The sequence below is a fragment of the Gobio gobio genome (genome assembly GCF_949357685.1).
Source record: "Gobio gobio genome assembly, chromosome: 6".
NCBI lineage: Eukaryota > Metazoa > Chordata > Actinopteri > Cypriniformes > Gobionidae > Gobio > Gobio gobio.
The window spans coordinates 6,543,300-6,569,985 of record NC_137102.1 but is presented as its reverse complement, the minus strand read 5'-3'; the positions used below and the strand labels follow the sequence as shown (position 1 = coordinate 6,569,985).

Here is a 26,686-nt window from a genome sequence, read left to right as displayed (position 1 = left end):
GGTTCCAGCTTTACTCAGATTATTCAGGATGGCTTTGCTGTTCTACAGCCTAGCCAGTGCAGGGGTCACTTTGGCTTTCTACCAGTCTGAAACGCATTGAAATTTTTAATAATGCTTTGCACAGTGGCCACTGGTAAATAAAAACATTTGGAAATACATTTGCCTTTCCTTTTTTTTTTGTGAGCATCCACAATGCACTACCGGAGGTCCTCAAGCTCCTTGGTTTTAACCAAGACTTGCATTTGACCAAGAAATTAACTAGCAAACTGGTGCATCAGCTGTTCTGGATTTATAGTTTATAGCCCACTTCTATTATAGGTTAGAATGCTCTAGAACATGCTAGATACCCAAATGTAGTTATGAGCTGGAGACCACCTGGGAAAAGGAAGCAAGGAAGACCAAAGACAACCTGAAGGAGGACAGTAAAAAGCACTACACCTATCATGGGGCGAAGTTACAGGGAAAGAAGATTTAGATGGTGCGGAAAAAATCATTTCCTGATCATTTTGCAATAAGAACTGGGATATGAATAATTTTGGATATGGAACATTTTGTCAAAATGTATAAAAAAAGCTAATATTTTTCATTACTATCTCTAACACAATGTCTTGCAGTCTTTGCCCAATGTCTTTGCTTCCAGTCAGAAGATACCAATTCACCAAACAAAAATTCACTTTATTTCAAAATTTGGCCTGGGTATGAATCATTTTGAGCACAACTGTATGGGACACCCCTCTAAATCATTGAATTCAGGTGTGGGGTAGTTTTTCAGGGGTTGCGCTTGGCCCCTTAGTTCCAGTGAAAGGAACTTCACCAAGACATTTTGGACAATTTCATGCTCCCAACTTTGTGGGAACACATTGGGGACGGCCCCTTCCTGTCCCAACATGACTGACCAGTGCACAAAGCGTCACTCCATAAAGACATGGATGAGCGAGTTTGGTGTGGAGGAACTGGACTGGCCTGCACAGAGTCCTGACCTCAACCCGATAGAACAGCTTTGGGATGAATTAGAGCAGAGACTGAGAGCCAGGCCTTCTCCTCCAACATCAGTGCCTGACCTCACATATGCGCTTCTAGAAGAATGGTCAAACATTCCCATAAACACACTCCTAAACCTTGTGGAAAGCCTTCCCAGAAGAGTTGAAGATGTTAGAGCTGCAAAGGATGGCCAACTCCATATTAAACCCTACGGATTAAGAATGGGATGGCATTAAAGTTCATGTTCATGTAAAGGCAGATGTCCCAAAACTGATTTAGGAAAACAGAGCATGGTGGGCAATATGCATTTAGGTATATAAAAATAGGACTGTCAGTCATTTGTATTTGCCACACTTCCTGCTACCAGCTAGTGGCGCTTTAACTATAACTACATTTGTGTGTAGTTGTCTTCAGGCCAGGGCACTTATCAAACATGTGAAGTTTGAGGCAGATTGGACATTGTATGCTTGAGTTACAACCACTTCCTGTTGCATGACGATAATAGCATGCTTTAGCCCTCAGCTAAGTGTTTCTAGCATGTTTTGTACTCAATTGCATATTTTAGTATGTTGCTAGTAGTGAATCACAGTGTTAAACACGTTACTTCCTGTTGCCCGGTGGCACTATTACTATAACTGAATCATGTAGATATGTTCAGGGCAGGACTCTTTTCAAACATGTGAAGTCTGGGGTATGTCTGCTGGTCAACAACTTCCTGTTTCGAGGCGTTAATCGCATACATTAGCACTTAGCCAAGTGTTGCATGATTTGACGTGTTTCTAGCATGTTTGGTACTTCTTGGCATATTTAAATGTGTTTCTGGGAGTGAATTACAGTGTAAAGCATGCCATTTCCTGTTGCTGAATAATGTAGATGTATTCAGGTCAGGACTCTAATAAAACATGTAAAGTTTGGGGCATATTGGACATTGTATGCCCAAGTTATAACAACTTCCTGTTTCATGGCGAAATATCGAATTTTGTGAGGCCGCCACGGACACGGCCTTCAGGGAAAACTCAATTTAACATAGCCAAGGCCTTTAGATAAGACCAAATATGATGTTGATCTGATTAAATCTCTAGGAGGAGTTAAAGTGCAATGTCTGGAAATGGCGAAAACTGCTAATATTTTGCAGAGAAAATTCAAAATCTCACTTCCTGTTGGGTTTTCAGATTTTGCTCCCGAGGTCTTTTTTGTAGGTATTGGGCCGTTACACGTGTCTACTGAATATCATACTTGTACGTGAAACGTAGCTCAAACGGCGCTTAAAGGGTTAGTTCACCCAAAAATGAAAATTAGCCCATGATTTACTCACCCTCAAGTCATCCGAGGTGTATATGACATTCTTCTTTCAGACAAATAAAATCTGGGTTATATTAAAAATGTTCTGGCTAATCCAAGCTTTATAACTGCAGTAATAGTTGCTCTGTTTTTGAAGTCCATAAAAAAATGCATCTGTCTGTCAAATAACTGCTCCACGCGGCTCTGGGGTGTTAATAAAGGCCTTCTGAAGCGAATCGATGCGTTTGTGTAAGAAAAATATCCATATTTAAAAATGTATTTCATTTTTTTCTATGGCTCTGCATCAGCAGTCCGATCATAGATATATACATAGATTCCTCTTTAGTGCCTGCGCGGAATCTACGTATATATATATCTTTAATTGCGCCAGTATTTTGACCTTATTCGCCGGAAGTTATGGCGCTGGGAAAACTAGATGACATTCGTCTGATAAGAGGTTAAAAAAATAACATAAACACTGTTTGGTTTCTCGCAGAAACCGATGGTTTCTTGTCTTAAGACATCAATGTGTCGCCACGAGCCGCAGGGTTTAATAAGGATTCGTATGTCTGTGTTTTTACTCTCATACTCTAAAATATCCCCATTGACATGCATTATACGACTATCACACTGTTCAAAATCTTCATTTGTGTTCTACGGAAGAAACAAAGACACCTACATCTTGGATGCCCTGGGGGTAAGCAGATAAAACATAAAAATATTGTTTTTGGGTGAACTATCCCTTTAATTGAAATTTTGTAGGTGGCGCTATTGAGCCATTTTGCCACGCCTAATCCTGAAACCCATATCAGATGTAAATTTTCACCACTTCTGACGCCTGTGCAAAGTTTCATGAGTTTTCGAGCATGTTTAGGCCCTAAAAAAATGCAATTCATTTGGGAGAAGAAGAATAGACAGAGCAACTCACGCCATCGGTGCTCAGGCCCTAAATATCAAACATCAATACCACTTCCGAGCTCAAAGCTCAGAGGCTTTTCAAATGTGCAGTGTTTAACCCAGTTTCAATTTAAAAAACAACATTGAGACTACATGATTTCAACTTAAAGACTTTATTTTAAGATTTGAAGACTTGATAGCCAAGTTTAATTTTCTTTCTGACTGATCTTACAGTGCAGCAAACAGACAGAAAAAAACACACACAAGGGAGAGAGTGGCAAAACCCATCCTAAATGTCACATTAGGACCGAATCCAGTTTGTTCACTTAAATGTGAAGTTGTCCTTTCGACTGCTACGATATCACCAACACAAGAATCCATCATGTCGGAGTTGTGCTGGATTGAACATCTAAACGGATAGACATGGTCCAACAGCGGTGCGTCGGCAACTTTATACCACAATCTCAGAGTCGTTTTGTCTTGTTCTTTGTGCTGAATTCTTGTTTTGTTTTTTTAATCCTTTAGTTAAAATGATTTAATGTAACATGACCTAAAACAGAGGAACAAAACCCATAATAAACTACACTTGAAGGGTCCATCCCTCTCCATGCTGAAACACTTTAGCCCTATAAATGTCAAATACTATCATCATCAAATATAGTACAGGTGGCATTCATTAATACATCTTCTATCGTTAATACAATAATAGTTAAAAACCGAGTGTGAATGCTGGTCTCCCTGATAGGGTCAGGAGAAAGAGGCAGCGTCAGTTCATTCTGAGTCTTCCCGAGTCAGTCACTCACTGCCGAGTCCCCTTGCAATTCAACTTAAACCAACGAAAACCAAAAGAAATCACATTCCACAGTCACTGTAAGCAAACAATAAAACTCACCCCAAGCAACCTTTAACAGATTGTGTTCATTTTTAAACAAAGCCGACCAGTCATATCCATGTTCGAGTGAAGCCTTTTTGCATGAGACCAGATGAAGAAGGTAGGTTATTGTATGATCTAATAAAACAATATCGACAAGGACACTTTCCCAGAGCTGAGGCATCAGTTTTGTCCGATTTGGCATTAAACAACAACAGGGAAGAAATGAAGCATTCCCACCCACAGATGCAAACAAGGCCGTAAACCACCAGAGACACTCAAATATTTGATATGAGCTTTCATTCTTAAATTATTACTGCTTATATGTGGTGAACATACTGGCATGGAGAGAATATGGGTACAAAGTGGTCACATCAAGGGCTTTCAGAATAATCTTTTTTCGTTTTTTGTGATGAATGAAAGCCGTCTATGTATAGCAGATGCCATGTTTAAACCGTAACATTTTGGTTTTGATCCCTGACCAGCATGCCACTATGCTGGGAATTAAAACACTGGTACATTATCGTATTCGCACGTATCATTTACGCCATCCAAAAATTCAAGAGATGATCTTTTTTGTTGTTTCTTTTAAAACAGTACACTAAAATGTCCAGAGTCACTCTGGCTCCATAAGCAAGCAGGGTTAACATACATTTGCACACTTGTACATTATACATACGTACATAAATATACACTTACATCTGTGCATATGTATGTACAAAGACACACTTAAAATGGACTTACATAATTCTATAAGTGTACACATACACAAAGTTACAGCATACATGTTAAGTGCTAGATTTCCAAGTATAGCTACTGCGAACCCAGTTTGGCATGCTGGGCTGCCATGGCTACGATAATACTGGTAGGCAGGATAACACAGTTTATGAACAACACATAGTTTACACATTTCACCCTTGAGGATTAAGGGAGCATGGGTTTGATTCTTCATGTTTTGTTTGTTTGGAGACCGTTTGGGTTTCAGCAGCTATGTACAGAGGCAATGCCCACAGTCCAGTGTGTGGCCAGAGAGAGAGAGAGAGAGAGAGAGAGAGAGAGAGAGAGAGAGAGAGAGAGAGAGAGAGAGAGAGAGAGAGAGCGGAGCTTGTGCTAGTTAGAAAGCCTCTCGGCCGCCGCTTATACACTGTCAGTCTGACAGAATGTGCACAAAGGACATTGGGAAGACCCCTTTCCTTTCAGGTTGCCCCTCTATGTGCCCGATCTGTAAAAAAGCAAGTCGATGAATGTGACAATATGCCCTAAAACTTCATTAACAATCCCAGTAGCAGTCGCACGGCGCTAAATAACTGAGGATTTACTTACCCACCACTCCAGGTCTTCCTCTCCTGTAACAATTATAACCTCCCCCTCCACAAAGGTCAACTCATCATCATTATCTGCTTGGCAATCGTAGATGGTTTTCACGCGCTTTACTTTGTTCTTTCCCTGCGAAGAGAAGATCCTCAGTTATTTTAATGCTGATATTGTCTCAGTATACACTACTGTTGGATGCAAGATTTAGGTCGTGTTTTAGAAAGAAGTCTCACCAAGGCTTCGTTTATTTGACATTTTTAAGACCTTTTAAAGAAAATGTAATGAATACATGTTCTCTAAATGTAAATATCGAAGCACACGATGAGTTGTATTAGCAACACTTCAAATTTTGCAAATACAATTTCCAACAAATCTCCATTACTTTTTAATTATTTGAATAATTTAACCCTCTGGTGCTCTTCGGTCATTTCTGACTTCAGTTTTGAAATGTTAAAAATCACTGCTTCTTCGGAATGATATGCAGCTTGGTTACTTTTCTAGCATTGGGTATGTAAACACACAAAACATTTGGGGTCATGATTTGAGCATGCTAATTGGTCGTAAAAAAAAAAAAGTAGTGTTCATTGTCTTCGGTCATAAATGACCAACCATAGGAAATGAATGGGAAATCGGCAAAAACACAAAAATTCTCTGAATATTTGTGTGTACAATCTACAAATCGGCCACAATGCTGAAAAAAGTACACAGCAGTAAAGGGGTGACACTCTAAAACATCAAGAGTGTGATATTGACACATCCACTCACACACACACACGCACACTTATACACACTCGCTCACATACCTATGAAAAACTAGACCTATGAACCACATTTTGAATTTTTTTAAATCACAGCTTCATCAGAATGATATGGTGACTTTTCTAGCATTAGGTATGTAAACACACAAAAAAAATTGAGGTCATCATTCGAGCATGCTAAGTGGTCGTAAAAAAAAATACTCCCACTTGTGCTCTTTGGTCAGAAATGACACCATAGGAAATGAATGGGAAATCTGCAAAAACACAAATTCACAGAAAAAAACTATATTTCTGACAACAACAAAAAATATCTAAAACTTTATAATAAATAGTCTTTGAGATTTTTTTAAATATACATTCAAATCCATAAAAAAAAATCATTAAATGTGTTCAAAAGAGAACTAGGGAATTCTCAAGCCTCTCCATAGAGAGCTCTAGTGATTACACCCATAGTTGCACGATTTCTTAAATAATTCCAAAAGAGGGCGCTAATCTGCCTTAAAAAAAATATTTTGAAGGCCTAGTCTCTATTTTAACCTGAAATACTGCAATAATAATAATAAAAAAATTTTTAAATAATTTTCAATGGCAAAAATAGACCATAATTATTGCATAAGTATTAAAAAATACCATCAAATCATCTCAAAATACAAAATTAAAAAGAAAAAATATTATTGAAGAAAAATAAATTGCATTGGTTTTACTGGGGTGGAGGAAGTTAAATTTTTAGGTGTCCGGTCACTTATGACCGGGAAGACAACCAATGCAACCCCTAAACGAAGAGCACCAGAGGGTTAAATAGCTTAAAGTTTGAGATAAGAAATCTTGTGAAAGTGAGTTTATGATTAAAACAAGAACAAAATCTGCCAATGGATTCATAAAAATCTACTTAATTCAAATGTCAGTAATTTTCATACCCAATGTCAGATATTTGTTCTTGTTTTAAAGCATAAACTCACTTCATTTTGTTCAATTTCTCAGAAAACAAGACTTAATTTCTTCAGTTTGCATGTCAAATAAATGTATCCTGATTTAAGGATGTTTTGAATTTGTACTGGAAAACAAAACTCCTAAGGAAGAACATATTTTTTTACAGCACATGCAATTTAATTGTGTAATTAAATGTAGGGCCTTAAGAAATCGTTTTTGTTGTTGTTTTAATTTTCTGCTTTAATGGTTAAATTAAATTTTTCATCTTCGGAACACAAATGAAGATATGTTTAATATCTCTCCGTTGACAGTCTAAGCAACTTCCACTTTGACGCTTCAAAAAGTTCATAAAGATATCATAACACTAATATTTCTGAAGCGACTCGATCGCTTTATATGATGAAGGAAAGTCTGACGGGTTTGGAACGACATTAGGGCGAGTAAATGATGACAGGATTGTCAGTTTTGGGTGAACTGTACCTTTAAGTGTTCTGACCTACTTTTGATTTATTCATTCAAAATTTGACAAACTCCGTGATATTCTGCATTATACAGTACATTCCATTTTTATGAATTGATTTAGCAAATTTGTCCACGTTTTCTGAATTGCAGAAATCACAGGGCACTAATTTAATGCCATGATATGGAATTTAAGACTTTCTGATCCAATTTAAGACATTTCTAAGGCCTTAAATTGTGGAAGGTCTTCACTTTAACCCTGAAACAGTAATAATGTGAAATAATCTTAAAATGTATTTATTTTTTTCTATTTTGATATATTTTAAAATCTATTTGAACATTTTCAGCATCATTACTCCAGTTTTCAGTGTCACATGATCCTTCAGAAATCATTCTAATGTGATGATTTGGTGCTCAAGGAATGATTATTATCAATGTTGAAAAAAGTTGTGATGCCTAATATTTTTGTGGAAACCATGATTTTTTCTAGATTCTTTGAGTAGAAAGTTCAAAAGAGCAGCATTTTATTTAATATAGAAATCTTCTGTAACATTATACATGTCTTTACTATCACTTTTGATCAATTTAATGTGTATGTACTGAATAAATGTATGAATTTCTTTAAAAAATAAATATAAAAATCTTACTTATCCCAAGCTTTTTTGAATGGTAGTCTATATAAAAACAATAAAAAAAAAACTAATACATTTATTTTTATTATAAATAAAATAAATAAAGTTAAGAAGTGCACTTTTTAAGGCAAAAATTTTTTAGGTTTAAAATTATAAAAAAATAGATGTAGGTCACTTTTTGCATCCACTGTACATTTGGGCTGCGTATTGACAATTAAATTTCACAATTCGATTCAATTTCGATTCACAAGCTAGCAATTCGATTTGATTTTGATTCTGATTCGAATCAATATCGGATTATTTTGGATATATATATCAGGTACAATACATGGCAAATTTTCTATTACTATAATATTGAAGGTAAAAATGAACTGATTTGTATACAAACGCTTAAATTACACTCAATGGTTTTTAAAGTATTATGTTTTTAAAGTTTTATGAAATATAAACATTTAAATGGTGGCTGTCATAAAAACATGCCAGATTTATTCAAACATGCATTAAATATTGAAGAATATTAAAAATTATAATGAATATGTAAAATGGTAATTTTTCTAGCTGACTAATGAGTTTATAGACACTGGATATGGTTTTTCTGAGGTAAATGTGACGTTACATTGTCTACAAGCTGTTATTGACGTCTTTCCGCGTTTGAAACACCGATTGAGTGCTTCCATGGGACATGATACGGATTTCGGTAAGCATTACTGTATCTTTTAACACACAGATGCTCATTCATGTTTATTCTCACGCCGAAAACGGTATTTATATTTTTTAATTCACGTAATAAAATGGACTTAATTTGAAATCTTTGTTTCATATGAATAGTAACATAGCACAAAGATTACTGTGATTTATTGGATGGGAGGCGCGCTACAATGCTCCTTCATTCATCAACTGAAAACAGGACTAATCGATTCTCGGGATTAAAGATCGGTTCGTAAAAATTGCTTTACCCAGCCCTACTGTACATATATAACACTCTCTAAATTGTCCTTTACTCACTACTGTGTTTATTTTGCGTGGCATCGGGACGGGCATCTCCACAGCTCCTGCAGGGGCACCATTAGTGTCCTCACTGGCCTGTCTGGGAGAGAGCTCCTCCTGCCCCTCGGTCAGCTGGGGCTTCGGGCTGGTTTCCTCCTGTGTCGTTTGCCTCGGCGTAGACTCTGCTGAAGACATCGTAGGTTTGGATTGGAGATCAGACAGCTGCGGCTTAGGGGGAAGATCCTTAAGCTGTGGTTTCGGGGGCAGGTCAGAAAGCTGAGGTTTTGGCGGCAAATCCGACAATTGAGGTTTCGGGGGAAGATCGGACAGTTGCGGTTTGGGAGGAAGGTCTGAGATGTGCGGTTTCTGCGGCACCTCCAGGGGCTGGGGGCGTTCTGCGGGTTGTGGGATTTTAGGTGGCGGCTCGGTGGGTCTGGTTATTGTATCTGATGATCTGGTGGGAGGCGTGTCCTGGGCCTGTGGGGGTTTCTGCAGAACATCGGGACCAGACTTGTCCATTGAGGGGAGGTGGATTGTGTCAATCTTTCGTAGTGCCACTGAAAGAGCGAGACATCATGGGCAGGTCAATGTAAAGGTAAAAACAAACCCTTTGTATTTAATGTACCATTTTAATGTACCTTTTTGAGGTAGTTTGGGAAGAACTCGTGGGCCAAATGCTGCTTTAGTGTTCATAGAAGTAGTGCTGAAATCAAATGTCCTATGATTAATATCATGATGAATTTACAAAGATAACATGAAAATTATAATGGTCTATTTTTTGGTTTACAGTTAAAGTATTAGTTCACTTCAAAAGGAACATTTCCTGATATTTTACTCACCCTCATCTCATCCAAGATGTTCATGTCTTTCTTTCTTCAGTCGAAAAGAAATTACGTTTTTTGAGGAAAACATTCCAGGATTTTTCTCCACATAATGGACTTCAATGGGAACCAACGGTTGAAAGTCCAAATCAATGCAGTTTCAAAGGAAGGGCTTCAGAGGCTCTGCATGATCCCAGCTGAGGAACAGGGGCTGATCTAGACAAACCATCAGACATTTTCAAGAAAAAATAAACATTTAGATAATTTTAACCTAAATTGCTCATCTTGCGCTGCCCTGCGACACACACCACGGATTGCGCAATCACGTCGGAAAGGTCACGCTAGACGTAGGTGGAAGTACCGCCCCCGTGTTTACAAAGCGCTTGTGTAAAGACTAATACAAACATCCTTTGCAAAAAAAGGTTAAACAACGATTTTGAAGTTGGGGATGGAGTTTTTTTTTTGCTTGGGACGGTACTTCCGCCTACGTCTAGCGTGACCTTTCCGACGTGATTGCGCAATCCGTGGTGTGTCGCAGAGCAGTGCAAGATGAGCAACTTAGGTTAAAAGGTATTTAAATGTTAATTTTTTTCTTGAAAATGGCCGATGGTTTGTCTAGATCAGACCCTATTCCTAGTCTGGGATTGTGCAGAGCCTATGAAGCCCTTCCTTTGAAACTGCATTGATTTGGACCTTCAACCGTTGGTTCCCGTTGAAGTCCATTATGTGGAGAAAAATCCTAGAATGTTTTCCTCAAAAAACATAATTTCTTTTCGACTGAAGAAAGAAAGACATGAACATCTTGAGATGAGGTGAGGGTGAGTAAATTCTCAGGAAATGTTCATTTTGAAGTGAACAAATCCTTTAAGATCTATTACACATACTGTAAAATGCACGTTATTTTGTGCATAAAAGTCTTTTGTAAAAACACAAAGTGTAATAGGCTAATAGAGGAAAATTGTTGCTAGAGAAAACATTAAAGCGCAGGTCATCTTTATCAAGTGTCAGTGTGGCGTAGCACCTTTGCTGCTGCTGAATTCCCTCAAACTTATTGGCCGGGGATGTCCGATTTGCAGAAGGAGGTGTAGACTCACTTCCTATGAGGTTCAAAATAAAAAGGGGGAAGAGGGTTAAAGCGGGTTTGAAGTTCCTGTATTTCATTAAGTGCTTTGGCCATGTCTTGCACTCTTGTTTTTATGTCCCAGTATCTTTCATTGATGTTACCAAGACATTTTTTTTATGTTAAAATATTTTTATTTTCTTAGTTCACCCAAAAATGAAAATTCTTTTTACTCAAGTAAAAGTGTAAAAGTACTGGTTTCAAAAATAAGTAAAGTAAGGAACAAAATGCCATTAAGGACAAAAGCTTAGGCCGCGCCACAGGAGCCTATAGTGCACTAACCCACCTCCTATAAAAAACATGACTATAATGTTATATTAAAATGTTAATGTTGAAAAATTATTTGGGAATCACTAGGCAACCCATTTCAGCCGCATATATCGTTGTGTGAAGGTGCGATGGATTGCGTACATACCAATGGAGTGTCGGAATAGTATATGTTTATACTTTTCATCCAACCACAATCCAATTCACTTTATCCGGATGGCGCAATTGATCTGGATAGGTTTTTTTGTTTGTTTTTGAACAATGACTAGCCGAAATGAAATGGGAGTAACAAGGCTATTTTTAAAATGTAAGGAGTAAAAGTAAAAAGTCGGCTGATAAAATAATTACTCCAGTAAAGTATGGATACTAGGGGTGTAACGGTACACAAAACTAACGGTTTGGTATGTAACTTGGTTTTGAAGTCACGGTTCGGTACAGCAGTTTTACAAAATTGCTTTTTATTTATTTTTATTAAACAGTGGTTTACTGAAAAAACATTTGTCTGTCCTTAAATTAATTCAATTATAACTAAAAGTTTCTTAAAGATATTGCTGTAAACTATATAGGGAGCCTGTCCTTGCACATTACAATAATATTAAAGGTTAACAACAGAGCCCAAACTATTAGCCTAAATTCAGCTGATATTTATTTTTTGATGTAATAATCAACACTCATAACATATTGCATGCAAACATGTAAACTTCACATAAGCCAGTTTTTGCATTAACTCCTAAATCTAATTATAAAAGTTTTCTCCAATTCGTTGTTGAAATATAATAATTTATACACAGTGTCTGTCATTTTCATGACAGGTTTATTTAAACACATTAATAATCCAGACATCACTAACAGGTTAAGTAAAATTAATATATATATATATATAGGCTAATATAGTGCATATATTTAGCGAAATAGTTGATTTCTCAAGTGAACTAACAGCTGTGGACACTGAATGAGTGCCTGAGGTAAATGTGATGCTACGTGACATTGTTTACAAGCTGTTTTAATATTGACGTCTTTCCACGGTTGAAACACTGATTGAGCCATTACACCACATATGACACGTTTCTGTAAGTGTTAATGTATCCTCAACATACCTTAAGATATTAATTCATGTTTATTCTTTAGGAAGAAATGATCACGTTCACAGATGATCGCGTTCACACACACTTGAACTGACGTGCCTACAGTGATCAGTCGTCACATTAAAGAGCGTCAAAGCGGCATTTATCGTTTGAAAATGGACTGAATACTTAATATGTTCGTGTGGGAACTCGGATTGAAGTGTGTTCCGCGCTTAATACAAGCCGACTGTTAACTGTTAAAGATTGCATTCGGAACCATTCGGTACACACGCGCACCAAACCGAAAGCCCTGTACCGAAACGGTTTGGTGCGAATATGTGTACCGTTACACCCCCAATAGATACCCAAAATTTGTACTTTGCTACTTCATTTGTTTCGATTTCTCCTCATGAGCCTCAACATTGCAACCAGTGTTGGGGGGAACGCATTACAAGTAACTTGAGTTACGTAATAATATTACTTTTTCCAAGTAACTAGTAAAGTAACGCATTACTTTTCAAATTTACAACAAAATATCTGAGTTACTTTTTCACATTAATTTGACTGACAGCTCTCCTGCCCCCATGTTGAGAAAAATAAGTGCAGAGGCGTGTGTGTGTGAACATGATGGTTATTGTAGTTCTAGACTAAATATGGGCATTTATTTATCTCACTTATAAAAATTCTGTTCTCCTCCAAAATGAATAAAATCAGTCAAATGCAAAATCAGAGTACTATGCAAACCTTCAATAATTAAATGTTAAATAAAACAACTATTTTTATGCATTTAATCTACCTTTATATTTAATTTAACAATGTCTTGCTGCTGACCTTTGATGATGAAAATTACTTGATTTTTTTTATTGGTAAAACTTTATCCAGAATGGCAGCAGAGCTGCGCCCTCTACTGTTCATGCGTGAATTTGCATTTTTACCTCAGCCTGGGGCTTATTATTTCAATTTTGGTATGAAGAGGTCTTTACAAAAATATAACTTTTTTATTATAAAAAACAAAACAAAAACAAGCCCAGCCCAGGTGAGAAAAAGTAACGCAAAAGTAACGTAACGCATTACTTTTCTTAACAAGTAACTAAGTAACTCAATTAGTTACGTTTTAAGAGAGTAACGCAATATTGTAATGCATTACTTTTCAAAGTAACTTTCCCCAACACTGATTGCAACCTTGTTAGAGTCAGGTCATTATACATTATATTATTATTCACTATCAATTGGCACTTACACTAAATTAATGCAGCATCATTCTTGCGTTTTGGTGATTCCCTAGTTATTTTTTGCCATTGGCATTTTAATCAGGCTACTTGTCTGGTCGGGCAAGTAAAATTCTCTTTTACTTGCACCTTCAAAAAAATCTACCTGTCAAGCGGACAAACGTTAATGTGAAGCCCTGATTATGTAATGGCCATTTAAGGTCAGGCTGAGAAATCCTACCCACCCATTTCACACCAACACCACCACCACCACTATCAGCACCAAAACAACAAAATTAGAATTTTTCGGAGGTGTTAGCAACAAGATATTGTTTCTGCAATCACAAAACTGAGGTGTTGCCACCTGGACGCACCTTTGCTCTGCAGTACGGGGCTGGGGGGGTCTGAGAGGGTGCGCTTGTGTCCGGGAGGTGGAGGAGGCGCTCTCTTCTTAGACAAAGTGGAGCTGCCTCCTGCACTCGATTGCGATCCCAGCGGCAGGGAGGTGGGCGGTCCGGAGGACGGAGCTGAAAGAGTGACGAGATGACGTGATTGGTCGAGAAGCAAGTGAGGCTCGAGCGCACCGGAACACAAGGGGCAAAGACAACACCCCATCATGGCAGGAGTGATGAGTGTAAAGTGATTTCCAAAAAGCACAACCAAAATAAAATCAAGAAAACGACAGCTAACATGGTCCCAGAATGCAGGCGCGGGCTGATATCCGATTGGATAAACCGTCAGGTTGCACATTCCAGTTCAGTTCGCAAGCAAACAGTGGTTGTGGTGTGAGAGGATGTTTTAAAATCACCTCAGCCGATCGCACATTATACCTCCCCGCAATTAGAGTTAATGTAAAGACGTCAGGTACATGCCAACAATCAGAGGTGGACAGTAACTAAGTACATTTACTTGAGTACTGTACTTAAGTATACTTTTTTAGTATATGTACTTTCCTCGAGTAGTATTTTTTCTGGAAACTTATGACTTTTACTTCATTACATTTGAAAGACAAATATTGTACTTTTTACTCCACTACATTTCTATCAAGGCCCTCGAAGTAGAAAGTCGTAGCCGCTTTGAAAGTCAGTGGATGATTTGGTTTTTTTTTTTTTTGCAGACGGCCTATTAGTAATTGCTCTAGTAGGATCACATGAAGTTCAATGATTTCAAAGTATTTTTTGAACACTAATCAATTGATGGCAAAATAGAAGGCGGCAGTTCCCAGACTCAGTGTGCGCAACCATAGTCATACTTAAAAGTTAAAATTCAGAAGAGCAGACGTGGATAAGTCTGAAAAAGGGCGACGATGACACAAAAGTGCACAGAAAGCTGCCTCTCAGACGCCAGACCACAAGTACTGAATTTTAGTTCTACTAATTCTACTAAAATCTTGACTAAAACAATTCAGATGCCTAAAATGTTATAGTCAAAAGACTATGACTAAAACTAAATCAAAATTTGCTGTTAAAATTAACACTGGTATGAAGTATGGTCGGTCAAATGATTTTTATAGATTTACCCGCCAAGTTGCCATAGCCTTGTGGATACAGCGCTAACGCATAGGTAACGTTCGACAATGATGTTAGTTAGCATGCAAAAGCGTGGTTGGGCTAATAATGTTAACTGAAGTCCTTTCAGAAATGTTTTTTACATAATCCTATCAAATAAACACAATGTAGAAACCTTTCTTTTCTAGTATGATTTTGACTTTGATAAGAGCTTTGTAACTTTTAAACAAGTATTTAAATGAGGTATGCTAGCCTGTCGGATGGAGCATGACTGGCTGAAACCACCATGATGGAACAGTGCATTCATACAACAATGCAACAATAATAAAATAATGTGTTTACTTTTACTTTTGATACTTACGTACTTTTAAAAGCAAGTACTTCTGCACTTTTACTTAAGTAAAAATCTATCTTTACAACTTTCACTTGTAATGGAGTAATATTTAACCAAAAGTACTTTTACTTTTACTCAAGTAATGGAGTTGTGTACTTTGTCCACCTCTGCCAACAATTCAATCATGCTTTACCTTTCCAGGTACATGGGCTGCAGTGTCATGCATAAAGGCATGTATACCTTTTGCAGTGGTCTTGCTGGCTGTTGTGGGCCCCTCTGAAACCGGAGATACAGGTGTGTCTGTGGAGGTGCTGTAGACGGGGTTGGCAAAGGCTCCATAGGAAAGTCTCTGTTTGTGTCCTAAATACCCCGGCAGAGACAGCTTCTCCTGAGGGGACACGTTCGAGGAATGACAGAAGCTCTGAGGTCGGGGAGAACGCTCCTTCTTCACCGGACTGGGCTGGACATGGAAAATATAAAAAAAATAATATAACACTCGGTTTTGAGTCAACGGCCTCTCTAGAAACCTTGCGATTATAACCGAACTCATTAGGTGGCGCTGTGTACACATGGCATTGAGGTGTGGAGTGTGCTTTCAGGCACATCCAAGTGTGATAATATTTTGATTTCGGTTCTCATTTCTTGAGTAATAGATCCCTGAAGATGAGGATCCACTTTTATGTTGGCATAAAAATGTAGATTTTGTGTTAAAGGTGCCCTGCGACACATATTTCATTACTTTTGTGGTAATGTCTGAAGTTCTACCTTGGACTCTTTCGTGGAAATAATGCCTTGTTAGCTTGTTTCAAGCCATTCTAGCGTGGTATAGAAAGCCTGCAGGAAGATTTTACGCCAGTACTCATTAATATTCAACGAGCTAAGCTGCTTGACTCTGATTGGCTAACAGCTAGCCAATGAGAGCCTGGCTATCAGCATCCTTTACCCAGCCCAACAAGTAGAGGAAGTTTGTTTACTATTGTCTCGAATCGCTGTAGAAATGGCTTCTTCAGGTTCATTGCCATATGACGTTCAGCCATCCTTTCTGTATACGAAAACTGTCACTGAGCTAGACGAATTCTGTGGGCGTGGCCTCAACTGGGCGAGCTCATGAATAGTAATGAGCTCAGGCAACACCAGGTCAGACTGACCAGCTTTTGTAATGGGCCTGATTTCTCCGCTTATTTCTTTTCAGTGGCTAGAGCTGACAGAGGAGGCATTCACATATGGACATTACATATTTCAAAAAATCACCTCTTTAGTTTTAATAAGGATTCATTATATTTATTATACGTTAATTATTATACGTTAATTATGTGTGCGTGTATGTATATGTATATATATATATATATATATATGTATGTATATATATATATATTCACATATTGTCATATTCTGTTGTGATTTTATGTTCTTATGTACAGCGCTTTGAGAAGTTGCCTTTAAAGGCGCTATATAAAATAAAGTTATTATTATTATTTAATCCATATTTAATCTATAGGGAATGTTGTATGCAAGTTGTTATAAAGAATGCATATCATTTATTGAAAATAAGACATTGTGTTCTTCTTTAGGAGAAGTAGTTTTATTTAATTGTTACATCATATTTTTTAATATGTCACAGCAGTTAAATCTGTGTCTGTATTGCATGTTTAAACTTTAATATCATACATATTAAATAGGTTAATACAGTAGATGTTTTCTCCAGGAGTATATAATGGGTTTGGACATTTTAGAGAAATTCTTAATGCATTACAATTTAACTAAACCCATTAATTTTGTTTGTGAGTGTGTACGTCTGAGTGTAGAGTAGAGAACAAGTTCTAACATCCTGTTAAGTTTTCTGATTAGTATTTTTCTTAAAAGATTTATAGATTTATTGTAGCAACCTGTGCACTTTCTGAAGATTTTTTTGCACTGTGAATTTGCACTGCCAGTTCTGTTTTTGAATAAAGGATTGGAAATTAATGTTTTTTTTTAAAAATCCGATTCATCGATTAATCGAAGAAATAATCTACAGATTAATCGATGAATAAAATAATCGTTAGTTGCAGCCCTAGTGTGCAGTAAACATTTTGTCACTGTTAAGTCAAATATCCAAATGTCAGTTTTATATATGATATTTCCTGTCTCTGATCACGTTCCCCTCTAGTTGCCGTAGTTCTCAGTGTAATATAACATGTCGCGCTCTGTCTCAATGGCCTGTATCCACTTTTGTGTCCTTATAAGCTCGTTCTTTGGGGCAACAGCTTATAAAAACTTCTGGGTTTTTGGTTCTGGGTTTTGTTTAGTTTGTTTGCTGTACACTTTGTCATATAGCAGCTTTTAGACATTGTTCTGTTTCTTTTGTTATAAGTCCGAAATGACAAGGAGGCGCCTCCCGCAATACAAAGTCAATGGAGAGTGTTTGATTGCCCCCCCCCCCCCCTGTGGGCGTGGCCTTCAGATTTTGACGCGTGTCTCTATTGTTAAAAGACTAATGTGACAACCATTATATAGACCTTTATATAGACTTCAGGACAGGTATCACAATTTGTATGTGCATTACTCTAATGGCGGTAAACTCTGGGTAAGTGCATTTTTTTTTTTAATAACATTGTGTACATTAGCTTAGTTTGATACAATTATAAAAGACATAACTTTTGTGAATAAAACATAATACAATTTTACTAGTTTTCTTAAGTGTTGCGCAATGTACTAACCAGTTGTGAAGTTTTCCAGCAACTAGCATTCAAGTTGCCTACAACATTACTCCTAATACCTACGCTTATTCCAGGTGTATGAAGAGGGAGCTTTAGTGGAGCTCGAATATTGGGCAATATGGGACAAAGCAAAAGGTGGGTGCACAAACCTTGTCATCTAGGTCATCGTCACTCTCGTCGATCTCCTCCAGCCGCAGATTCCACTCATACTCCACATGCACGTGAGGATTAAACCTCCCAGCTGCTGCCTCCATTAGCTGCACAACCAATCACAAACCCATCAACATAATGCACTCCTCTCTGACATTGATGCCAGAAAATAAAGGCCCTGTTTTGAGCAATTACATGACTGTATAGTGAAATTACAGGTGGTTGAATGGCAAAATTCTTCAGTGTCAGCAACAAAGAAAATGAAGCACTGAATATAAAGTATCACACTCACTAGCTCTTCACACGGGGCATTTTTCAGTCGTCTGGCAATGTCCAAAGCAGTCTCCCCATTTTGATTTACTGAAATAAAACACAGGTAACTGAGCGAGAAGCAAAGATCAAAGCCTCCAGGTTAGGTGTGGTGACACCTGTGTGTTATTCAGTGCAAATGAAAAGAATTTGAGGAATGAAATGTGTTGGAAGATGAGCCTCTAAGCATTCAGACCGGCATGCGGGTCCCAGAGGCCTGTATTTACAGCTGAGGTTTTTAAACCTCTGCAGAAGATCCAATCATTTCTGGCAAATTATTGTATGACTTTATATGAAATGGCAGAGTGATTATACATTGGTTTGTGGTTAGTAAGATTTTACGACCAAGATAAGTAAGAAGTAAGATCTTTTATTCAGCAAGGATGCCTTTAATTCAACTTTGCCATTACATTAAAAAAAAAAAACGGTTATTTTCAATTGTAATAATATTTTATAATATTCGTTATAAATAAGCAGCCTTGGCCAGCATAATGTGTGTGTGTGTGTGTGTGTGGCTTAAAGTCTCTGTTTGGATTTAAATGGGCAAATGCTTAAGAGTCAATGATTGGATTATTATTGCAGTGATTCTTATGTTTCCATCATGTTATATGTTTGGCAACAGTTCTTCTAATCCTAACGGATAGAGTGTGTAGCTTTTCATTTCTTAAAGGGTAACTAAGCCCATAACCAACTTTTTTTAGTTAATGATCTGCAAGACTGGGGCTTTATTAATGCTGTTCATTGATTCGAGTAAATGTTTTGACATTTGGGTATAAAGTGTTTTAATTCTATAATATATGGTGTAAAACTGAACGGTGGCTACTGCAGTTGAATTTTCCTATTGGACGTTGTAGGTCATCGTGACGTAGGATGGCACTTCCAACGGCTCACTATCCGCGCCCCTGGCATGAGCTCACCACGCCCTCAGAAATGTTTCCCCCAATCACATGATGAGAGCGGCTTCACTCCAGTATGAACTCTCATGTTACATGAGGTAGAAACATTATGAATGAAACTTACTTGACACTTGCTTTAACATTGTAATGAAGAAAATATGGTTAAATAATGCAGTTGTCAGTACACGTCAGGCTTTTCTTGCGATATTATTGCCGCCCGTCATGTGTACAGAAGATAATTTTCATACATGAGAAGCACTTTCAAACCCTGACATGCAAGTGGTTGCCGTGGTAACGAACAACAATACCGTAACGTGCTGGCGTACAGTCTTACTTTTATTTGAGGAAATCTGTTTATAATAGGTTATTAGGTTTGAACGTATTGGTCCTGCACTGCTTATTGATTCAGTTAATTTGAATGAAAATACATTGTATGTATATCAGATATCTGATCTATTTCTAGTGGCATTCAGTGTAAGGATTTGACTGTTCATAGATTAGGTCAGTTCTCTTGCGCTGCTGCTGCTTCGCTAGCATCGTCGGCATTGGGAGTTAACGCAGTTTGAGCCAGCGGCTCGCATTGATAAGGCTCCGGGTCTGTGTCTACAGACAATTCACCCTCCTCCACTTCAGGTGAAGGTGGGGGAGAATGACCGCTCTGTTGCAAAGCTACTGGCGTCACTCCAGTCATTCTCCATCCGCTCAGTCCGCCCTCGGTTCGTCCCCTCTGTCTCCACTCTGCCCACTTTTCCAGCATTTTTCAAATATTGCCAGTGGGTGGAGATAAGCGCTGAGCTGGGGTTTAGTTACCCTTTAAACAACCAAGTAGGAAGACACATCATGGCCGTATTCCAGGATGACAATGTCAAGATTCATCAGGCTCAGATTGCGAAAGAATGGTTGGGAGGAGCATGAAGAATTATTTTCACACATGAATCGGCACCTCTGAGTCCAGACCTTACATTCATTGAAAGCCTTTAGGATGTGCTGGAGGAGACTTTACAGAGTGCTGGACTCTTGCATTGTCAATACAGAATATATAAATAAAAATAAATGCTGTGATGTTATTTCCATCAAGAGGTACATCAATTTTTGGTCCAGATCTTGTATTGACAATGCATCCATTCCAACCATTCTTTCACAATCTGAGCGGATGAATCTTGACATTGTCATCCTGGAATATGGCCATGATGTGTCTTCCTACATGGTTATTTAAGAAATGAAAAGCTACACACTCCATCAATTAAGGTTGGAAGAACTGTTGCCAAACATATAACATGATGGACACAATGGAGAGAGTGAAGAAATCACTGCAATACAAACAGTGACTTTTTTTTGGCCGGGCAATATATGTGTGTGTGTGTGAATATATATATATATATATATATATATATATATATATATATATATATATATATATATATATATATATATATATATATATATATATATATATATATATATATATATAGTATTATTATATATCTATAATAGTATTATACTACAAATTACCAGACTTCTATAATGTTTTTAAACATTTAATTACAACAATTGATATTAAAACTTTAAATAAGTGTCACCAATCAGCTCTGCCTTTATTTATTTTGAAATAACTGATGTAGTCTCTGTTGAAACACCATTAGGGAGATGCTAAAGATAACACACTTACCCAGGTCAATAGATGGTTTCCCCCTGAGCATCAGTTTGAGACACTCTGGCTTCTCATATGTGCAGCAGTAATGGAGAGCAGCGTTTCCACTCTCCGTCTGTCTGTCTGGAGTTCCACTGCACACACACATCCATATTTACCATCTTGCAGATCTTAATTCTCTCCTAATGCGTGTCATGCACACTACAGAATGCTCTGTCCATTACCTGTTTTGGACAAGAAAGTCCACCAGGTGCAGCGAAGTCTGGTCTGACATCCGCACAGCAAAGTGCAGCGCTGTCTCTCCCGGGTCCTGTAATTCAGTACCAGAATCTTACTGAGAAATATTAGCATTCATTTAAATATACTATATAGCATATTTTAAAACTAACAGGAAGTGTCTTACAATAATATTGAGTAGGGCTGGACAATATGACCTAAAAACCTTTTACCTTGATTACGATTAATGAGCGATTATTATTATTTATCCTTTTTGCCCTCATAGTTCACTGACCAGGTTTGCACTGTAAATATGCTATTAAAAGGTGGGATATTATTTTCTAATGAACAAGTGCATTTCTTATCTTTGTCATTTTAAAAAAAAATGAAAAGAAACTAACTTTGATTTTGGCTTGAGAAAGCCTGAGCCTTGAACCTTGCCCTCAGTGCTATTGCCCCAGCTCACTTTCCTCAGTTATTGTGTCTATGGGTCATAACATTTCTTACAGATTACTGCTCGTTCTAAATCAGATGCAGATAAATTCACACCATCAGAGTATTTATTTGAATGCATTGATGAGAGCGATTGCGTGTGTGAATTAGTCATTCTGTCTTCAAAAGTAAAACAATCTATGCAACAACTGTTGAGTTTCTACTCTACTTTAGTGATAAATCACAGGACAGCGTTGACAATGTATGGAAGCCCGTTTCCGCCACTATTTTAAAAACTAAAAAGAGTAATTGCGACATTTTATCTCAGAATTACTAGTTATAAAGTCAGAATTCTGAGATATAAACGCACAATTGCGTGATATAAGGTCCCAATTCTGACTTTTTTTCTCAGTCATTATTTATTTTGACTGTTTATTTCTCAGTTATAACTCGCAATTAAAAGTGGCAATTACTCTTTTTATTTGTTTATTAAGTGGCGAAAACGGGCTTCCATAACAATGAGTGTCTGCGCTCCTGAATGCTTTTCTGAATCTTTACGTGATGTGCGAGCTACTGTCTGTGTGTAGGCCTGTCACGATAACACATTTTGCTGGACGATAAATTGGCCAAGAAATGATTGCGATAAAACATAATATTGTCGTTCTGAGACCATTTTCATCTAAAATAATGATAATGGCATAATAATGCAGGTACACCTTTTCAAAGATCAATAAACTTTTATTTCTAAAGACTATTTAACACTGAAAACGGAAAACATTTTAAATATCCACAATAAATGAACAAAACAACCAAAAACAATAAAAGCAATGGATGAAAACTGCAACGGATGATTGCGTTTTAGATGCATATTAGGGGTGGCACGGTTCACAAAACCCACGGTTCGTATCGCGGTTTTAGTGCTCACAGTTTTCGGTTCTGTACGGTTCTTGTTGTTTTTTCTTTTAATCGTTAACACTCCAGAAATTTACTTCAGCATATGATATTTAGCTTAATTATCCACAATTTAGGATACAGTATTAAAAAAATTGTTATATCATGTAATCATGCACAAACTGAATTTGACTTAGCTTTAAGCACATTATTGGAACCATCTCTGAGGAAAGCTAGGTGAGATTTTGATTCAACAAGAGAGAAGACATTGATGACATGCTTTTCATTTATTTGGCAAAAAAAAGGAGAATATGTATTGCTATCTCTACAGGAACTTATGTGCCTTTTTAGCACACAAAGATTTAACTCGAAGCAAACAAAGATTAAGCTGAAGAATTAACTTACATTTATCAAACTGCCAACTTCAGTGTAGCTTTAAGCCTCGTTTAAACTCGACGTGTCTGCACGAGCGTGAGGGATATTATAAATATATATATATATATATATATATATATATATACATACATAATTTATATTATATATAAATATAAACATTTTCTTAAATTCAAATTTCAAATTTATTTGTATAGCGCTTTTCACGATACATATCGTTTCAAAGCAGCTTCACAGAAAATGCATCTACATTACAATTTAATTGATTTGTACATGTTATGCATTTCAGAATTGCACATATACAAGCACACAGATTAGCTAACTATCTATTATTAATCAATATAATAAATATATACATGCATGTGTGTGTGTTTATTTATATATACACAATAATTCTGCACTGTACACACTAGGGATGCAACAATACAGTTAGTCCACGGTTCAATACATACCTCGGTTTTTAACCACGGTTTTCGGTTCGTTTCGGTTCTGATGGCTTGTCACATCAGTTTTTTCTATTCTATTTTTAAGCGACAGGAACAGCAAGAGATTAAGGAGAAAAAAGACTATTTTTTAATTTCTTTATTTTCTTTCTTTATTGAAAGAATAAAGAATTGAAAAACCTTACTTAAACTTAAAATTTTACTTAAAAACCTTTGTACACATTCCTAGTGTATTGTAAAATATAAAATAAATGTATATAAAGATTTACACTGGCAGCTCAGAGCTGTACAGCAGCATTTAAGTATGAAATCGAATGAATAAATGTACAAATAAAACACTACATAGACTTCACTATAAAATATACACTGATTCTTATTAAAGCTACTGTATTAGTTCTTCAGTCAAGAGCAGTGAGTGATTTTCTCTTTGTCTTTTGTTGTTGTATTAACATTAAAGGGATAGTTCACTCAAAAATGAAAATTCTGTCATCAAGAAATGAATATAGGTTTGGAACAATATTAGTATTAGTAGAGTGAGTAAATAATGACATAATTTTAGAGGTGAACTGTCCCTTTAAGGACGGCGTGTTCACTATAGGCTGTAAATCTTCAATTTAAGACCTCTACACATCTAATCTACAGACACGCCGATTTTACTTTCACTTTAGACATAACCGACTGTGTCGTTGTAAACCTTGTGTGTATTTGACAGTATTAGCGAAGTAAGGCTACTTAGTCCAGTAATCGCGTGTTTGACGGGCGTTTAGTGCGCGCTCGGAAAAGCGCATGTTTAACCGGCAAGGCTGTCAAACGCATGCAAATAAGGAGCTTTCGTGATTGTGTGAATAACTATAGTGTTCCGTGAGTATAACTCCACCACTAACGTGTGATGTGAATGTATGTCGCGTAGTTCAGTATATTGAGATGGAGTCAAATTATAGAATTTGTAGAAAAATAATTAATTAAATGCAAAACCCAAAACAGCAATTCACAAGCGTGTATTGAACCGTGAAGGCCGTACCGAACGGTTCAATATTATATTGAGAATTGTGGCATCCCTAGTACACACATTTATTATGAAAACGCAAACTTTTATTTTGGACGTGATTAATCGATTTGTCAGCACTACTTTAAACACATACAAACTTTCGTGAGGACGCAGGTGAAAGTGATCTTGCATGCTTGTCTGTATGTCTGTATGTTTGAGTTCGCCTTTGTGATGCCGCTGACTGGATGGGGCGGAGTCACGTGACTACAGTCGTGGTAGTATTTTTTTAAGGGCAAAGTATCAACAAGAGTAAAAAAAACAAAATAACCGACATGGGAAAATTATATCAGTTAGAGGTTCTAAATTACTTTTTGATGAATCGTCCAGCCCTAAAATTGAGTTCTGACAAACCCTTGGGCTACCACACTTATCATCTGTCATGAGGTCAGTTCATATACACTCTGGGGAATAAATGGCTATATTTCTCTAAATAAGCAGCATATCAATCAGTTAGTCCATGACAATCTATTAGTCAGAGATCAATACCCGTCCTGCTTCTGGAAATGGATCCATTAGCTCCACTCCATCTGCATAGAGCTGAATCAGAGCCATCAGGTCTCGAGTTCTCACGGCCTCGTACAAGTCGCCCTGTCTGGCTGTGGCTGTAGTGGCTGTCCGCCGAGCAAACCTGTGCTCCACGTACTTTGCGTTTATGTACTCCTTCCTCTCTGTCCTAAAACAATACATTTCAAAACTAGATTTCAAAGCACATACTGCTTTACGTATGAATTAGTGCATTAGCTACTAAACAAGGGGTTATTCAAGTAGCTAAAGTCTGTAGTACTGTCTACAGTTGTTAAAGGAACACGTTCATTTTTTGGGACTTTATCTTATTCACCGTATCCCCCAGAGTTAGAGAAGTCCACACACACCATTCTCATCTCTGTGCCATAACTCTGTCAGACACACCACTAGCCTAGCTTAGCACAAAGACTGGAGGTAAATGGCTCCAGCTAGCCTACTGCTCAATAACTGACAAAATAATGCCAACATTTTCCAAAATTTACATGTTATGATGTGTATAGTTACATCGTGTACTAAGACCGACAGAAAGATTTTCTAGACCGATATGGCAGGAACTATACTCTCATTCCTGTGTAATAATCAAGGAACTTTGTGCCATACCATGAGTGCAGCGACGCAATGATATTACACAGCGCCTGAAAATAGGCTAACTTCCGTCAACATAACCAACGTGACAACATGCTTACACAGAGAGCGCTGGGGACTATTTTCAGGTGCTGTTTCACTATACACATCACAACATGTAAATAGAAAAATTTTGGCATTATTTTGTCACTTATTGAGCAGTAGGCTAGCTGGAGCCATTTACCTCTAGTCTTTGTGCTAAGCTAGGCTAGTGGTGGGTGTGTCTGACAGAGTTATGGCACGGAGATGAGAATGGTGTGTATGGACTTAACTAACTCTGGGGGATACGGTGAATAAGCTAAAGTCCTCAAAAGTCAGTGTGTTCCTTTAATGTATGCTATGTAGGCCGGTACTCACATGTCACTTGATGGTGTTGGCTTTGGTGAAGGGCTCGGCAGATTCCCTTCTAAAATTTCATTAAAACTACTGTTACCCACATTCTTAGCCAGCTGTGGAAAGATCGCAATCGGCTGTGAGTAACTAGCATATTAACAGATCATAGCATAACTATAATTTGGTAATGCATTCAGCTAAGAGATAACATTAAAAAGACAACTTTTTAATTAATATATACACAAACTACCGTTCAAAAGTTAGGGTCGGTAATTAAAGGAACACTGCTCATTTTTTGAAAATAGGCTAATTTTTCGTCTCCCCTAGAGTTAAACGGTTGAGTTTTACCGTTTTTTAATCAATTTAAGCCGATCTCCGGGTCTGGCGGTAGCACTTTTAGCATAGCTTAGCATAGATCATTGAATCTGATTAGACCGTTAGCATCTCGCTCAAAAATGACCAAAGAGTTTTGATATTTTTTGACCGACGGAAAATGCTTTTCTAGGCCGATATGGCTAGGAACTATACTCTCATTCCTGCGTAATAATCAAGGAGCTTTGCTGAATGAGAGTATAGTTCTTAGCCATATTGGCCTGGAAAATCACAACTTTTCATTTTTGTTTTAAATAGGAAAAATATCGAAA

General features: G+C 37.3%; 1 protein-coding gene across 3 annotated transcripts in view; it reads right to left on the bottom strand.

The window, feature by feature from the left end:
- Positions 1 to 3,313: 3,313 nt before the first annotated feature.
- Positions 3,314 to 26,686, bottom strand: part of asap1a (ArfGAP with SH3 domain, ankyrin repeat and PH domain 1a) — a 99,342-nt gene continuing 75,969 nt past the window's right edge. For 2 of the 3 annotated variants that reach the window (XM_079819627.1, XM_079819628.1), the window contains 12 exons: positions 26,067 to 26,158; positions 25,047 to 25,233; positions 21,362 to 21,447; positions 21,156 to 21,271; positions 18,574 to 18,641; positions 18,281 to 18,388; positions 15,673 to 15,892; positions 10,953 to 11,028; positions 9,749 to 9,813; positions 9,129 to 9,667; positions 5,354 to 5,476; positions 3,315 to 5,252 (listed from right to left, as the gene is read on the bottom strand). In XM_079819627.1, coding sequence (XP_079675753.1) covers positions 5,178 to 5,252; positions 5,354 to 5,476; positions 9,129 to 9,667; positions 9,749 to 9,813; positions 10,953 to 11,028; positions 15,673 to 15,892; positions 18,281 to 18,388; positions 18,574 to 18,641; positions 21,156 to 21,271; positions 21,362 to 21,447; positions 25,047 to 25,233; positions 26,067 to 26,158 — 1,755 coding nt within the window. In that variant the 3' untranslated portion in view covers positions 3,315 to 5,177. Of the gene's footprint in view, positions 5,253 to 5,353; positions 5,477 to 9,128; positions 9,668 to 9,748; positions 9,814 to 10,952; positions 11,029 to 13,964; positions 14,118 to 15,672; positions 15,893 to 18,280; positions 18,389 to 18,573; positions 18,642 to 21,155; positions 21,272 to 21,361; positions 21,448 to 25,046; positions 25,234 to 26,066; positions 26,159 to 26,686 lie in introns of all 3 variants that reach the window. The other variant, XM_079819626.1, reaches the window with a different exon arrangement.